Here is a 16,743-nt window from a genome sequence, read left to right on the forward strand (position 1 = left end):
CTTTCAACTTGCATTCACACAAGCCTTTTGACCTCCCTGTTTTGGAGTTTATGACCCTATGAGTAACCCTGCTCATCATCTTTGACTCAAACTATGTCAGGCCAGCTGCTAATGAGATAAAGCAAAGATTAAGACGGGGAGGAAAACTGAGAGAGGGGAAAAGAGTTTAAACATTTGACAGCTAGCTGTGACTGAAAAGCCCTTCCACCATGGCATTTTAAAAATTTACAGCACATCACCTTTAGCCTTAATCCTCCTGCAATGAAGCCAGCAGAAAAAGAACCCTTCACCTGCCAGGGATCTTATAGGGATATAAGAAAAATCAGCCTGGCTTTGTGGAGCAGAAGCAACAATATGGTACTAAGTTGTTCATAAAATGCAAGCAGCAACAGGGAGGGGAGAAGCACACACACACGGACACGTGGAGCTGGGGGTGACAGCAGCCACTGCCCAGAAAATACAACACACTTTTCTACCGCCAGGACAAAGTCACAGGGACAGCCAGGCTGACAGTTTAGTGCAGGCACTTAAAAATAAAGATATTCTTCTATTTTACGTTTTTTCCCCCCACCAGTTCGGTGTCGTTAGCCATCAGTGCCCCTGTGAATGCTGTTACTTGTCATGTCAGCAGATGCCTTCATCCATACATAGCTCCCAAGAGCTGCCAGGACACGGGGAATATGACTTCTCTTACACCTATTTCCGCTGAGTGGTCCTGTCAGTGAGTCAGGCTTCTGCTACATGAACTGCTTCAATGTCATGATTCATTTTACTGATCACATGTGAAGATTAAGCACCCACACAGCACCAGCACAAGCTAGCCCTCAACTACCCAATGTGTTCAACTCATTAGTCAAACTCCAGTGCTTAGCTAATGGAAAAGCAGAGCCCTCCAAAGCTTTTATGATTAATATCCGAAGCATCTCGGAGAGAAGTGACCTCCGTCTAGACTAAAGCATCTTTTCTTCCAGGCCTCTGTTTTGAGGATTCACTGTGGCTTTGGGGAAGGGTGCATCTGCCAAAGCCATCGCCGATGTTCCATGATCTCGCCTCATTCCCCGAGCAACAACAGTGCCATTGATGGAGGCAGCTTGGGATCCCTCCGGAAAGCTTCCTTTCCCTCCTTAGCCAAGTGAAGCAAGGTCAAGGCAAGGAAGAGAATTTTAGCTCTTGTACCCTATACCTGCACAGGAGCCTTCCAGGGAAGCGCTGACTGCTGCCTGCTCACCCATAAAGTGTTCTTCCTAAAGCCTCAGCAGGGCAACGAAAGGTTTCACTGAGCATATTATCTCCCCTTGTCAAGTGCATTACATTGCATTAACCTCTGATGGAAGAATAAGCTGGGAGACCCTTTCTAAATCAGCAGCTATGAAGGAACTGCTAGAATAATTTTGCTTTAAAGTGATAAAGGCGGCTGTATCCATTGTTTCAGACCATGAACAAAGCCAAGACTCAGCCATGGAAACCGCACTGTGGTATGACACAGCCTGGATTCCCTGTCTGCTTAAAATAAGATTTGACTGTGGTTACCGGCTAGGCTCTTTCGATAAATTTTGACCAAGGGCAACACCACTGAATTCGCATACTGAAACACCAGAGCGTCCGAAACCAGGGAGATGTTAGCTGAGTCACCAAAAATACTTTCCAACCTGAAAAGCTGAAGGAAAGAACCCACTTTTTTTTTTTTTTTTCTTCTTTGTTGAGCTCACTGGAAGACGATTCGAGCATTTTGCCTCTGTCATCTCCCCAAGAGTCTCAACCTCAGCCTGGCAAACTAACCCAGTCACAACCCAGGACCTTCTCCCCAGTGACCAACCCACATCCTCCTCCCTTCAATCCCTTTCATCACTTCCAGTACTAATCCCCCATTCCCACAAATATTTCCATATGGTTATCATGGTTACTTCGTCATTGCTTAGCCAAACTGTGCAAAAATCTCTTTCTATCTTTCCTTATAAATCCACCCCATTTCAAGCTGTGGCTGTAAGCCCTATTGACCTCCAAACCCAAGCCTACCTGCTGAGCCCCGCTCTTATACCAGAGACGTCCGGATCGTTCCCAGTACCGAAAGGGAGGGGACAGGGGAAAGAAAACTCAGTAATTTAGCGCTACAAGCCAACAAAGACACCCAGGTGTAAGGTCTCTGAGTACAGTACGTAGCCTGTCTCTCTACATTCATTCTTAGAAATATAATAAACCAGTTTTCAATTCTGAAAAGTGATTGCGGAACAGGAGTAATATATTTTCCCCTTACATATCCTTATGCTATAAAAAAAAGCCTTCCAAGTTCTTATTACACATACATATAATGCTCTGAACAGCTGAAATACAAATCTGAATCTAGAAGCACCGTCGAGAGTTTGCTTTAACCACAGCGTGCAGCTGGGATAACCTACAACGTGCAGCAGCAGACAGCCCTGCGCGCAGAAGGCTCTTGATCAGCAGCTTGTAATTTGAAGGAAGTTTACCTCTATTTGGTTAAGCAAGGAGTTGTCAAACTTGAAGCCAGGGATTCTCTTTTCACTGCAGACCACGCCCACGTCTTCCGTGTGTTTGCAGTCAGTTACTCCCCAGCCATTTGAAGTGCATGCTGCCAGGGTGGTCTCCTTGCCATTACAGTGGACATTGTCCATCCAAATTTTCCCTGAAGGGGAAAGAAAATAGAACTGAGACTCACAAAGAGGATAAACCTGGACTGCGCTAACTGACAGAAACGCGAGCAAGGCTGCTGTGCTCTTACTGTGTCAGGGGAAGAGATTACGTTTAAAATAAGCTTGAATAAAACAGCTAAGGAACATCAGTGATCCACCTCGAGTACTAACTAACTGGAAGCGGCTCTGCCCCACAGCTTTCCCTTCCCCTTATCTGCACGGTAATAAAAAATACCCCCAGCCTGACGCAGATCTCTGCTGCTGACGGTGATAACTGACCTCCTCTGATGACAGCCACTTCAGAGCACACAGTGTCACCGGGTCCCCTCGATTTGGCTGATTAGACCCTGCCCTCTAATCACACTCACCAGTTCATCCCATCCGTGTTCTAAGGCTTCTCTTTACATCGTTTCTCATTTATCAAACCCTCATTAAATGTCTTATAGGAGACAGCTCAAAGTTTTGATTAAATGCCCTAACCTTTTAAAAGCAGATTTTTGCAAAAGCTTTAACAAACCACTATTGATTGGAACCTTCTGTTATTTGGGTGCTCTTTGAAAACAAATTGCCAGATCCAGTTTCCAGACTGTAATTATCATTTTCCCTCCAGCAAAAAACAGGATGACAGCATGCACGTGTACATGCATATATATGTATTACATTTTAAAAAAAATCAGCCCTTCAGAACTCAATTCTAAGATGAGCAGGCAAAAATCAGTAAGCGTCACCTCCAAGTTTTAGGTCATGTTTTCCCAGGAGCAGCTGAGAGCAAAAGACCCAACAGCGTCTCTGAGATTCGTCTTTTCAAAGTGCTCGTTTTCCCTTTGCAAACGTGCTGGGCACACGCTGCTCCCCTGAGATTTACCCCCTAAACTGCAGGGAGCAAGGGCCAACAAGCAATTTCCATATTTTAGGATCCCAAACGCTTTGCTTGTCTGAAGAATAACACGTCCGTTGGACGGAAAGGACCGTCTGACCTTCAGAGCCACTAGGAGATTCCATAGCTGTTTCCCTTGGCTGTCCCAGCAGCCCTAACAGGATCCCTTGGTTAATCAGCAGAGGCCGGAGCTGCCGGCCTTCACGGTGCTCCCCAAACAGGAGAGCAGAAAGAGCTCCCGCGAAGCCTGGCTCTGCGGTTTGAGGAAGGCACGATCCCCCCTGCACGAGCTTCTCCGCCCCAGGATTTACTTCTGGCGTGCAGAGAAGGCTCCCGTTTAATCCCGTAGCAATCAGGTTTTGGTTTGTTTTCAAATGTCATGGCCCCTTTCTCGCTCGGAAATCTCCTACTCTGCCCCAAGAGCCAAAATCCACAGCTTGGGACAACATTCAAGGTTTAGCGTTTCAGTCAAGTCGCTGTTAAGGCCGGCTTGCTCTTTTACGGGCAAGTTTATAGGTGTGAGCACTAACGAGCGGTGCTAAGTAACAGGCACATGGCACGTTTATCCCCGCTGCAGTGGAAATAATCTGTCTGTGGGCTACATCAGCAGTGTGCCAGGCTGCGATGTTTGCAGAAAAAATTCTCTGTAGGTCAACATTTAACTAACAGCACGTCAAAATGCGACAATTAAATCTGTTATCTACTATTACAGAGCTATTCTCTCTCGAGCATTGCGATTTTAAGAATTCATTGCTATAACACACCAACATTCACCTGTCAAAGCCTTTGTTCAGCACATCTTTGGGAATGAGGTGCAATAAGGTGCAATCCGCATTTGTCCACACGTCCATCACGTACAATCTCAAAGAGCAAGAAAGCATGTACGATTTGGGGTGAGAGCAAATAGCTTTTCCCCACCAGGAACAGCCTAAGAGTGTCCAAGAGGATTATTGTAAATCTAGTCCTCTATCGGACACGAAGTGTGAACACTCCTTTGGGGTTTTCCAGGCTAGTCTGCATTGCAGAATATGATGTTTCTAGAGCGGCTAACAAGGGAAAAGAAAGATTTGTGCAGCATCGCATAGGCAGTCTGTTTAGAGCCTAAACAGTTGAGAGGAAAAAAAGAATAGAAGGAAGGAGTGTTTAGAGGCCCTATTTGACTCACTGCAAGGCAACAGAAACATGAACAGAGAAATGGACCATCTCTACATTACATTTGTGGGTGCAGCTTGCCTTTTGATGAGCCATACTGGCTGCTGAAGAGCCTCCTACCCTTATCCATGACCAGCTGCTCACAAGCATCCCCTGCCAGAGGTCACACACCATGATCTGGTCCTTCAGCTCTTTATCTCATCGTTCCTTAACTTGTTTCAGTCAAAACAAGCAAACACTTCTTATTTTAACTGTTTAATTGAACAGGACCCTGATTTAAAGAAGCACTGCTTTACCAGGAAGCTATTTTAGTTATATTTGCGGGAAACATCACTACATCTTAAATTTGATCGCCAGGTCAATAATTATTGGGGGTTGGAGAGGCAGCAAGGACAATCCCACTGTTCCGGAGTTACCTTACCTTCTCCTTTTCCATACTTTGAGCTGGGTAGCCAAGACACCGCCTCCACATAGCCCAGCTCCCTGCAGACCACGTGGGCAGCATGGATGGAGAAGTCATCGTCGCACACCGTGCCCCACTCGCCGCTGTAAAACACCTCCACTCTGCCTTCGTTGTGTTTTCTCTTCTGTCCTGCGAGCCGCAGCTGGATCTTGGGAACGTTTGCCGGCCTCTGGGGGGGCTGGTAGACTTGTGGGGGTGGCTCAGGGTAACCGGGGAGGTAGGGCCAGTGTTCATACTGGGCAAGGCCCAGCGGGCTCAGGGAGATGAAGAACAGCATGATGAAACAGTGGTTATGGGTAAAACCCAGGAATCTCTCCATTTTCAGTGCTCACAGTTCTCAGAGCCAAGTCCTCTGCTAGCAGCTGCCAGTCAGTGCAGGTAGGTACCGTGGGGCTGCCCTGAAAGGAAAGGAAAGTTTGAGTAAGGCTTGGTAACGACATGGACTTTATATCTCTTGCTTCAGCTGGGGAGAAAGCTATGGAGAAGACTATGTACGATGCCACCTGTAAAAACCAAAGTCAAGTAAATCCATCATGTGGGGTGGAAGAACAAGCTGACGCTCCACCACCCGCCATGAAAACCATTTCTGAGTTTCAGCCAACTTGCTAAGTAGTTTTAGCTGGAAAATATTTTTTGCCAGGGCAAAATTCTACAGGTCACAAGTGCTAGAAGTGGATTTTCCTCTTTCTCTGTAAATCCAGCAGGTCGGTACATCTAGCAAGTTACAGCCAACCTTGGTTCAAATCCTACCAGGACAGAATTGAACCGTTTTTCTCCCATACCTCCTTCAATAAAGAAGCCAAAACCGTCACTTAAACCATGGAAAATCAGCAGGGTAATGAGATGTATTATAATACGGTCAGAAGTGAGGTTATTTATATTGAAGTCTGTTTTCTCCAAGACGATGATAGAAGACTTATTTCTGTCACTGCACAACCGGTTTCATCTGTAGAGAATCAACATCTGTTGCTGTACGCAGACACTTTGCAGAAGTAGTCTTGGCTAACCACATCTGTCCGATGGAGTAGTGGCTAATGGTCTCCAGTTTTTGGTTGCCAAGTCTGGATAGGGACTTACTTGTCATACAAGTGCTACAGCTTTAAATAAGCTAGTCATTTAAGGGGTGAACCGGCAACTTTTTCACTTATTAGAGAAATTTCATCCAGATGCTGTGCAGAGTTTAAATCCTGGTCCTTTTCTGCCCTCTTCCCGCTCACGTACTCCCCAGCCTTCACTCAGGCACCCAGCACATGGCGCAATCAAGGAGCACACGTGGGGGTTGATGGTTGAATAGTTTCCAAATGAAGCAATGCCAGAGCGTAGTGGGAAAAAACTCCCCAGCCCTTTAAAGCTCCATTATTTCCTGGCAACCACCAAAAGGGAGGGAGAAGGGGAAAGACTTGGCTCCAGAACCAGATGTCTAGAAGCTAAAAATCCTCCAGTATTTTTGCTAGGTCTTTGCTATCCCTAAAAAACGACCAGAAGATCACATACTCATATGAAGTCACAGCGAAACACATTAACCAGCCTTTCAAGCTGCTTAACGAGGAGGTGTATTGAATCCCAGGCGAGTAGCCTGAAATTCAAGAGACATCAGTTCAAACCTCAGCTCTGACACTGACCTGTTGCGTGACAGGTCACTTCCGTGGCCGTGCCTCAGTTTCCCCTTGTGTTAAACAGGGCTGGTGATCACAAGCTTCCTACCGAAGTGCTTTGAGACCTGGGGATGAAAGGCATTTGCCTAAGGAATAGACAAATGAAATGGAACGCATGCGGGTTAGAAGTCTAGCATTGAACATCAGGGAAGGAAACGGGAAAAGCAAGGGGAGACTTCACAACAGGTCTAACTAAATCAAGGAGGGGAGGAACACACGGCAAAAAATTAACGGAAAATAAACCTCTGGTTTCCAGGAGCCAAGTACTTTCACGTTAGTTTCACAAGATTGAGATTTGTAAGTTTTCATCAGTCATTCAGCGAAATAGTGCTACGGAAACAAGGTATTTTTCACCTTTTTGCAGGTCAGGAGGTGAGGCTGAGAGAGAGGAATAAAATCAAGTCCTGCCCCACGTCAGAGAGAGTTGGAGGGGAGGAGAGGAAGGAAGCACAACTGCTTTCACAAGGCTGCTCCCCTCCAGCAGCAAACAAAGGGGATTTCCCAAAGTAAATGCAGTCGAGGGGGCAGGATACATGTGTGCTCTGTACAAATAAAAGGCTCCTGAGTCAAGGCACATTAGTACGAGTCAGACATGCCTGACTTCAATACCTACTAGCGCTGATTTCAAAACAAACCTCTTACAATGTTTTTCATGGATACAAGATGGTTTTTAGCCCAGAGGATAAACACATGGGCAGAACACTTGTCACGAGCAGTATAAAAAGATTCGAGTAACCCCCTTAGATCAGAACAGAGAAGAATAACATATGTTAGTTATAAGTAAAATTACCGAAAGGTGGTGTCTAACTTCAAGCCTAGCAGAACCGCAAGCCTAGTGGTCTTCAGAAAAATCTGGTTTTCAGTTCTAATCTTCTTCAAACATCTGTTTTGATCTACTTCATTTTTATGTGGCTGTTGTTCCTCGCTACTGCATGCGTTGGATTTTAAAAGCCTCAGCAAATATTAATCAAAAGCTAAGTTGGAGCAAAACAACCTCTCTCCAAAAACTAAGATGAGCGGTAGCAGGGCCTGACTCAGCTGAAAGCCATAGAGTTGGGTTTCTCAAGAAGTCATTGCAGCTTTCCCGTGGTTGTCCCACCCCCACAAGAACACAGTGCTCTGTTTATATATTGCTGGGACCTCCTAAGGCATGGGGATGGTCTTGCAGTGTAGCAGGCAGCCACACGAAGGATATTTGAGAAGGCAAAGGCAGATAATGCATCGTGAGCATCCTTACAGTCAAGTCCTGAAGGACCTCTAAGTCCTCAAGGGATTAGAAGGCATGTCGGCTTAATTAACGATATGCCAAATTCCCCTCTAGTTACAGGTTTGCTTTATGATACTCCAGAAAACTCAATAGTAAACTAAATAAGGATATTTTACAGGATAAAAGGATGGACAAACAGCGTGTAAGCAGCAGGTCAGCACGTTTCACTCGTCCCTCATGTGCCAAGGCAAACAATGACCAGCGATTAGCTCCGCACGCGGGTTAATGGGGGTCTTTCGCGATCAGAGGCCAAGGAACAGCTAAAAGCTGTGCAACACCAGTTTCCAGGGCTGCTTTCTGTTCAAACCAAAGCTCTTGAGTCATTTCACTGAAGGCCTTCAGCCAAAAGACACAACAATTTGGGGAAACCATTCAGAGGCAGGATGTAATAGCTACCAGCTGAGAGCGGTACTCCCTGAAGTGCTAATTAATAAAGCAGACAGACCACTGCAAGATCAGAGCCTTCCAAAAAGGCACAGCACTGGGAGACCTCATGGTCCATGAGCAGCTGGGGGCGGGGGGGGGGTCACAACAGACTTCCAGGTGACTTTAATTGATACCAAGATTAGTCAGGGACACACTAATTTAAATTACAGTAAATACAGTAGGAGTGATTTTCACTCTTGGCAAAGCCTTGCTGAGTCAGACACCCCAGGAGCCCCAAGACTCCAAAAATGCAACTGCAGACGGGTTTGCTTTTGTTCCCCAAAAGCTTAGAGACGATCTGAAAGGTCTCTTCCAATCTAGATGATTCTACAAGACTAAGAAAAACCGCTATTTACCACAGAACTGAAAAAAAAACCAAAAAAAAACAGGCGAGGTGGGGGGGATAAGGTTGCCTGAGAGCCCCCTGCTCCACAGAGGGAAGCCTGACTAGCGAAAAGGAATTTTAACGAGCCTGTATGAACAGAATCCCAAACCTTTGCTGAGGGAAACGACTCCGGGCACACACACTTTGTGCTCACGTCAAACAGCATCGTATCGCATCTTCGTCAGCATCCTGCAAGGATCAGGAGTACCAGGGGAAGGTACTGGAAAAACATTCAGAAGCCTCCCTTCTAGTCCTGTTCCACCTGCAGAAATGAATCCCAGAGGAATTCTCCATCGGATCAGAACAGCAGCAGTCCTGCGTGCTTCAGGAGACAACACTGCAGTGTGTACTAGCAACCACAGTCCGCTTTTCCTTCAGGTCATATTACCATCCGCTTCAAAATAGTTACAAACTCAAACATTGAGAGACAAAGCTTTCACAGTGTTTGCATCGCCCCAGAAATAAAACCTTCCATACCCAGAGGTCTTGTTTATTGAGGTGCTTAAGAGAAACTATTCAGACCAAGTCACGACGTCAGGAAAAGCAGGATCCTGTGGAATTTGAAGACAGGCATATTTTAGTATTTCCACAAGAAACAGCAGCCCAGGTACAATGGGGAAACTTCAGGAGCCCAGTGTGACCAGCAGGAAACTTTACACCGCTTCCTTCACTCCGCAGCACAACAGCTACGCGAGTCCTGGGTTTATTCTTTCCTGGCTCCCCCGAAATCTCTCTCCTTATCTCCAAGACATTAGTTGTACTGCATCAATATCAAAACTATCACTGCTCTTCAATGAGCACACTGACGATTCAGCACGGCTCAAGAGCATTTAAAGAACCAAACACGGACAACATCAGATAGGAGCCAACTGCACATGTATATTTACGGTGGCATCATTATAAGCCATGATAACAAAATTTAAGGAGGAAAATATTTAAGTAAACCCACTCCTCTGCTGCTGTGACCAAGATTTGGATGCACTTTTTCCCCAAGTCTCAAAGAACGCTGCACATGCTGAACTCCCTTAGAACAAATCTGGGCTTAGATTTGCGAGACGTTTGGGTTGTGCTGGCTATTCCCTTTATTGTAGGGCTCATTCCTCCCCTCACATCCTCTCTTTAATAGCCTCCAGACTTATTAATAATGATGTAATCCTTCAAGTATATATTTTGGTCTCCCCATTCAAAGGAATCCAAGACAGAAGATTAAAAACCTATTGAAGCCAGGAAAATACTCCAGGACTCCTGGCTCCCCATGCTGTATTCAAGCCATAAGATGATTCTCCATCACTGCATTAACATGTAATTTAAGGCTTTAAGGCATGCTCCTGCTAGCCGCTGACTCAGCCCTTTTCAGCACACCAGTCTTAAGTCTTGAAGGGAAGAGATGGACACAAGCCTACAGGGAAACGTGCAACAGTGATTCCAAAATAATATCGAGCTTTTACTTCTCCAGAGAATTCAGCAGGTGAAACTACTAGGCTATTCATCATCAAAAGCTTGCTCCTACCAGCAAGGATCCCTTTTTTAATTTCACCAAATCATCCAAACAATAGATCAGCTCAGACAAAACCAGAAGCACCAGCTTTCCTGCTCCCATCCTCATCCAGACAACAAAAGGAAAGCCTGGAGTGGTTGATTTGAGTCCTTTGTGACAGGAGATCCAGCAACGCTCCGTTCGGCTTGGCATCTATCAGGAGGAAGAGACAATTAGCGCTCTGACCACTGCTGGCACAACTGGGTCTCAGCCAGAAGCACCAAACACTTGGTATTCAGCCACTTGAAACGGTACCGCCCGAATCACACGCCCTGGGTTTCCAATTCCATGCCCCATTGCCCAAAGAGCATTCCTCAGGCACCCTCACACATCCCGCAGCAGGCACGGCCGTGGGGCAGGAACGGGATGAATGGGATTTCCCACTGCTGCCAAAACTCTTCTCTAGCCAATGCAAAGACAATTCACACTGGGCCCCTCTCCAGTACTATTAAAGCAAATAGAAATGCTACCACTTCACTTGCGCAAGAGCTCGGATACATTCTCCCATTATTACAAGAGACTCAGCCCTGCTGCGGGCACTAGGGCTACACGAAATCCCCATTGATTATAACCCCGGTGTAAACCATGAATGAGCACCCTCTTGATCACACTGAAAATACTCAGACATAAAAGTTGCTGGCAGGGCCAGATATACCAAGCAATGGCAATAAACCCAAATCTACAAAGACCCATTAGCTAGAGAGGCAATGCAAGACCAGAACTTACCCTACTGGTTAAGGAGTGGACACAGTTAAGTGATCAGAAAAACCAACATCACTCTTAACCCTCTCCCCAGAAATCCCCAGAAGGATGTCCATCCTTTGGACTGACTTCAGCGTAACTGAACCTGCCCTGGAGAAGAGCAGAACGGCATGGGCTTGATCACACAAGTTGTGTCCAGCGTTCTGGGACTGGGATGGGCTCCTCAGGGCCAAGATGCCACGCTGCTCCACCCGACAGGCCGAGCAAGGACCTTCTGGTGTCGGTACACAGTCACTTTGAGGAGAGGCAGCACAGGCTAAGGCAACCCAAAGGCCATGCTGAAGGTGGAAGTGGAATGACTGAAGGAAGCCGAAATGCTGCTGGGACATCTAAACCAAAAAGTAAAGTTTTTTTTCAGTAAAATGCTGTCTAGGATTCAAGGCAGAGCCCAGAACAAGCAGGACAGCAGAAATCACTTCAGGATAACGTTTTGATACGTTACAATTCCAGAGGCTCGGTAAGCCAGAAGGACGGCAATGTAATCCACTAGTGATCACTCTGAGGAACACATTTCCTCTGGATTTCTCTTCCCAGTTGAGGAGAAAAGAACCAAAGCCATTCGCTCATCCCTTTCGCTTGGGCTCCTGGAGCTCCACGATTAGCATAGGGCTTTCATAAGTCACTTCAGAGAGCTGCCGCTGCTCAGGAACTGAAACCTGCTACCAGGGAGCCGAGAGCTACCGTAAGAAAGCAAATTTCACATTATTGCAAACTGGCCAAGGGCAACCAGTAGCAAATTCAAGAGCTGTTTACATCAGGGGAAGGTACCAAATGCAATTTGCTGCTTCCAGTCTGTTGGGGTGCTGCAGGGAAAGAGAGAGCAAAGTCCCAGTATACTCTATTGCAGCAGCTGGAGCTCACAAAAGCCAAAGCCATAGACTTGCCACGACTTTACCAGCCACAAGATCTCACTGAGGAGAGAAACAACATTATTTAATAACTACTAAAGAACCTTCTGGCCTCTGCTTCACATTCAAACCTACCTATATACATGCCCACTTTTTTTTTTTTCCCCTCCTAAAAAGCTTACTGAAGTATGTGCTACCTGGAACAGTTTGGGGTGTTTACCAGCTGAGCAGGATAAACTACAACAGACTGCACTTTGAACAGACAGCAAAAAGAGATGTATATAGCCCAGGAATTTATGTTGCTTGCCATCACTTGCTATTGAAGCTAGACAAGAGAAGAGAAGCTCTGATGGGCAAACACGCTAGTTAGGAGAGTAGAAAAGAAAAGGCACTTTGCTTGTGTTGTCTTTTAAGACAGCTACAAGTCTAACAGCAGAAAAATCAGTGTCTGTGGAAGTTGCTAATGAAAGCATCATTATTTGATTAGGTCTATGAGATCCAAATGTTTAGAAGTATGCTGCTTTCCGAAGTTGCATGGACGCAAAACACCCAGATCTGTGGTCAGCACATTTCATGAACAGGCTCAGCTCCCAAATCCAGGCTGTGGCCTCTTCTCAGATCTGCTTCTTCAACTGAAGCAATTCACATTTGCCTTCAGTTTTAGCCCCTTGATGCATTCTTAGAAGGCAAAAAAAAAAGCTTGCCTGGGGATGAGATGGACACATGCAGCATCTTCTCTCCATGTCACAGTTGCAATTCAAATATGCTTCCTTTTGGGAAGTTCTTTATTTTCCTTATCTCTTTCCTTTTCCTGCTGTTGGAGAATGAAGACGAATAGAGATGTGAATCATGACAACCCTCAGGCTCCTGGCCAGCCCCAGCTGGCTGTTCCACAGACCTTGTGCTGTGATCTTAATAGGAAACAGAACGTATTCCCAAATACACTTCCAAGACAATTAAACAGAAAAAGTGATTTTTTGAACTTAGCAGTATAAATTCTTTAATTCGCAGCTAGTGGATGCGATTATGATGGCCAAGCAATCTGTTTGTACTTAGTAAAACAAGCAGCAGCAACAAGAGCTATAGGATTCAGCTTCTTTTTTCATGAAACATACACAATTAGTTCATGAATAAAGAACCTACAAAAAAGGTACCAGAGCTGACACGCACACTCACAGAACCAGAAGACATATGTGCACACACTAAGTTTGAAGAGCATTGGCAAATACTAGATATCCTCCAAGAAGGAGGTCCCCCTTGTACCTCTGTATAACGCTGTCTTAATTAACACAGCCAAACCCATCAGCAGTGCGGACGCAGGACAGGTTGACTTCAGAACGGCATGTTGTTATTCCGATGAAATATCCCTTGAAATAACAAACTTTCATCAGCATTACTACAGATTAGGAGCGGGACTTCTCCTCCGCAGCGGGTGTATTTGCAGACATTCCTAGTAAACACCTATCTGCACACACACGCACGTGCTCCCAGAGCATCTCACAAAGTGCTCTGCAAACCAACCGACTGGTTCCTCTGCTAAATCATTCCATCCACTGGAGCTGTGATCTCTAAGAAAGGGCATCACTGTGTTTTTAAACAGCACCAAGAATGTTATGAAACGGTTCAGGAGGAGAAAGAATAAAAGGCTAAAATAAACATAAAAATAAGAAACAGAAAAAACAGAAGGGGAGTTAGTACAGCAAAGTAAATACGATGAACTTGGGAGTAAAACTATTGAAAAAAAATCCTGTGAACATTACTGGGCATGCATTTTGGGGTCCCTGCTTAACTTGCAAAAGGATAGCACTTTCAGCAAAACACGCGGCTTCTCTATTAAATCACCCTGCTGAAGACAAAGGCATCGTCCTCTACTACGTCATCAACACCCCCTTCAATCTTGGTGGCTTTTCCAGGCTGATAAAACTTTCTTGAAGGTTTTTCTAAAGGCTTCCTCTGTACACTCCTGCCCCAGCACTGGCCAAACACCACGCTGGATCTGACGGGAGAGCAGACAGTCTTGAGCCTCCTCACACCTGACCAAAGTATTAAACTTCACATTGTAACCCATTTTTGGGGGTGCTTTCCAACATCATCTGCGCTTAGAACTAAGGTGACGTGAAATTAATTCCTGCAGCAAGAAGCACCCAGCACACTACGCTGAAGATGTGGTTTCTCCCTATATGCTTCGCTATTAGCTCATGCTAATATTTCATTTTATGTTTTCTAACTGCTCTCTAGCTTCCAACCAAGGGAATTCCACCACTGTGGGTGGTTCAATACAGACGAAATGAAACTGGCAAGTAGGAACCCTAAAGCAATTCTTTTCAGACATATACAAATTTGAAAGCACTGCAATGTCATCTTTATGAGCTGATTATAGAGATGCTAAATAGTTTCCCTACTATGCTCCCAGGGAACTAAACTGGGATCTTTCTCTACAGTCTTCTAAACTATCTTGGTCTTTAGATTTATTCCCCCTCCCCCCACTAACATCTGTTTGAATTAAACAACAGAAATTAATCTAAACGGCGGCAGAGTTATTTGCGTGCATGCCGAGGCATCAGAACTCCACCTGGGCTAAGTTCATTCCAGAGAGAAACATCCCGTGTTTCTGTGCTGCAACTTTTCACAGGTGGGTACCTCTGTATATCCTGGAGTCATCCTCAAAACCACTGTGATTGCTGCACGATAAAACTGCCTGAAGAAAGTTGCAAGGGGCTGTGAATCCCAAGCAATGACAGCAGAAAAGTTTCTTAACCAGGGACAAATAACTTTTTTTTTTTTTTTTTTTGCACCTTCTGCCAATGGGAAACATCTGCACCGAAGCCTTTTCCTCTGGAAGAGCACAGCTATTCAGAGAAGAGAATTTAAACTGCTTCTGAAGTTTAGCTGGTATCCTTTACACAACGTTGATGGCATGTACTGTAGCTTTCTGGTCTAAATCAAGCAAATTTTAATCATATTACAGAATATGCATTGCCTGAACTTGTAAACAGTTTGCAACATGTCTTTTTTTATTTCATCTCTGCCTGCCTGTGAGCAAGGAAGGGGAGAAAGTCTTTAACTCGGTCACAACATATTTGCAAAGTGACACTGAATATCTGTGTCACTGCCAAATCGAGTCTCAGGGGACAGGAATTAGAAGAAATCTCTACCTTCTTCCCCCAGCCCGTTATGTCTAAACATCGTACTTCATAACAAACTGGTGGGAGAGAAAGGAAATAGGTTCAAAGAGAGAAAAGGGAAGAAGTGAAATCAAACTTTCAGCCCCAAAACAAGAGAGGGTTAAAAAAGTTTAAACTAATCGATCAGCCCCTTCATCTCTAGCAATAAAGCCACTGTGCTGGCTCGCAGTCTCGGCAAGACTGCGTTTACCTTGGAGTTAGTGGTAGGCTGTGCTGGGGGCGACCTCTGTCTTGTTGTGCTTCATGAAGTTCTTTCTTCTGGGCTGAGCGATCCCCTCTGCGCTGGAAAATATCCTGCAGCCAGAGAAATATGCTGCAAGGAGCTGCTGCTTCCTGGCAAATTTCACTAGACTTAGGCAAGCAAACCCCTCCCAAGACCCAGCCCCTTCAGCCTCGGCTCATAGCGGGTGATATCATGGGCTTGTAATCTGAGCAGAAGGACTGCAAAGAGAAAAGAAATGGGGGGGGGAAAAATCCAGCCAGAGTTGCAGGGAAGGAGGGGGAATTAGGAATGTGAATGCTTTCTCAGGACATTCCTAGGGAACAAGTATTGAGAATCGTATCGCTACCAGTGTTAAATAATACAGCGTGATCACAGCAGTTTGATTCAGAGCCTCACAGTGCTAAGCAAGCACTCTCCGGATACAAAGGACGCAGCGTCTTCAACCTTCCACCTCTTTCTATAGCTTGGGGAGTCTGCAGCACACCATCTCCCCAGCTATTCAGGTATCACCCACCTTAACCCTTCAGCATCCAGCAACTGCTTTTCCAGCTGCTCAATACCCTTAAAGCTCGAAACTACAGCAGCTCAACCCAAGGCACACATTTAAAAACTATCTAGATCTGCAGCAAGAGTTACTCCGTACTCCTTGATGTCCCGAGGACTAACCAGGTACTAAAAGCAATTCTTCATTAAAAAAAAAAAAAAAAAAAGCCCAGATCAATCAAAAATCCCAACCTCTGCTGTGTCGGAAAACCGAGAGCATCTGTGGTGTGAACAGCGAGCAGTGAAACAGTAACGCTGGTCTGAGCTAGTTGAAACAGTTCTTCTATCAACAAGAACTCACTAAATCAATTAGACATTATTCTGAGGCAACTGTAAACTTCTGCAATCTTTTCAACTAGAGCAGGGGGGATGTTTTTAAAACCTTTCTCTTTTTTCTTTTTTCTCCATCTAGGCTTTTAACGCATCGTAACAATTCAATTCTATTTTCTGTAACTGTGAAAATAACAAGAAAACAGTGGCTTTCAAATCTCTGTTACAAAGACGACCTTGAAATTTTGTCTTCTGACCCAATTTTAGACAGCAACGCATTCTGAAGCGTCAGCATTTCCCAAGGAATGCAAATTTATTTTCTCACCAGCTTTGACCTTAGGTATTTGCATCTACGTTCAATGGTTTCTTCAAACAAGTCAGCAGAAAGTTTACAGGCACAGAAAGAGCAGCAGGTATTCCCAAAGGTGAACTTTTGAAGGAATATCCCCATTTATTTCAGAACATTCATATTTGTAAAGGACTTTCTAGCAAGCCCTTC

The 16,743-nt window shown here is 45.2% G+C and overlaps 1 protein-coding gene across 5 annotated transcripts in view; it reads right to left on the bottom strand.

Annotated features, from left to right (window-relative positions):
* LOXL2 (lysyl oxidase like 2) overlaps positions 1-16,743 on the bottom strand; it is a 59,987-nt gene that overhangs the window by 37,312 nt on the left and 5,932 nt on the right. For 3 of the 5 annotated variants that reach the window (XM_054224979.1, XM_054224977.1, XM_054224978.1), the window contains exons 2-3: positions 5,102-5,541; positions 2,469-2,644 (exon numbers count right to left, since the gene is read on the bottom strand). In XM_054224979.1, coding sequence (XP_054080954.1) covers positions 2,469-2,644; positions 5,102-5,462 — 537 coding nt within the window. In that variant the 5' untranslated portion in view covers positions 5,463-5,541. Of the gene's footprint in view, positions 1-2,468; positions 2,645-5,101; positions 5,542-6,765; positions 6,855-15,398; positions 15,503-16,743 lie in introns of those variants that run through there. The other 2 variants (XM_054224976.1, XM_054224975.1) reach the window with 2 other exon arrangements.

The sequence above is a fragment of the Rissa tridactyla genome, chromosome 20 (genome assembly GCF_028500815.1).
Source record: "Rissa tridactyla isolate bRisTri1 chromosome 20, bRisTri1.patW.cur.20221130, whole genome shotgun sequence".
NCBI classification, from domain to species: domain Eukaryota; kingdom Metazoa; phylum Chordata; class Aves; order Charadriiformes; family Laridae; genus Rissa; species Rissa tridactyla.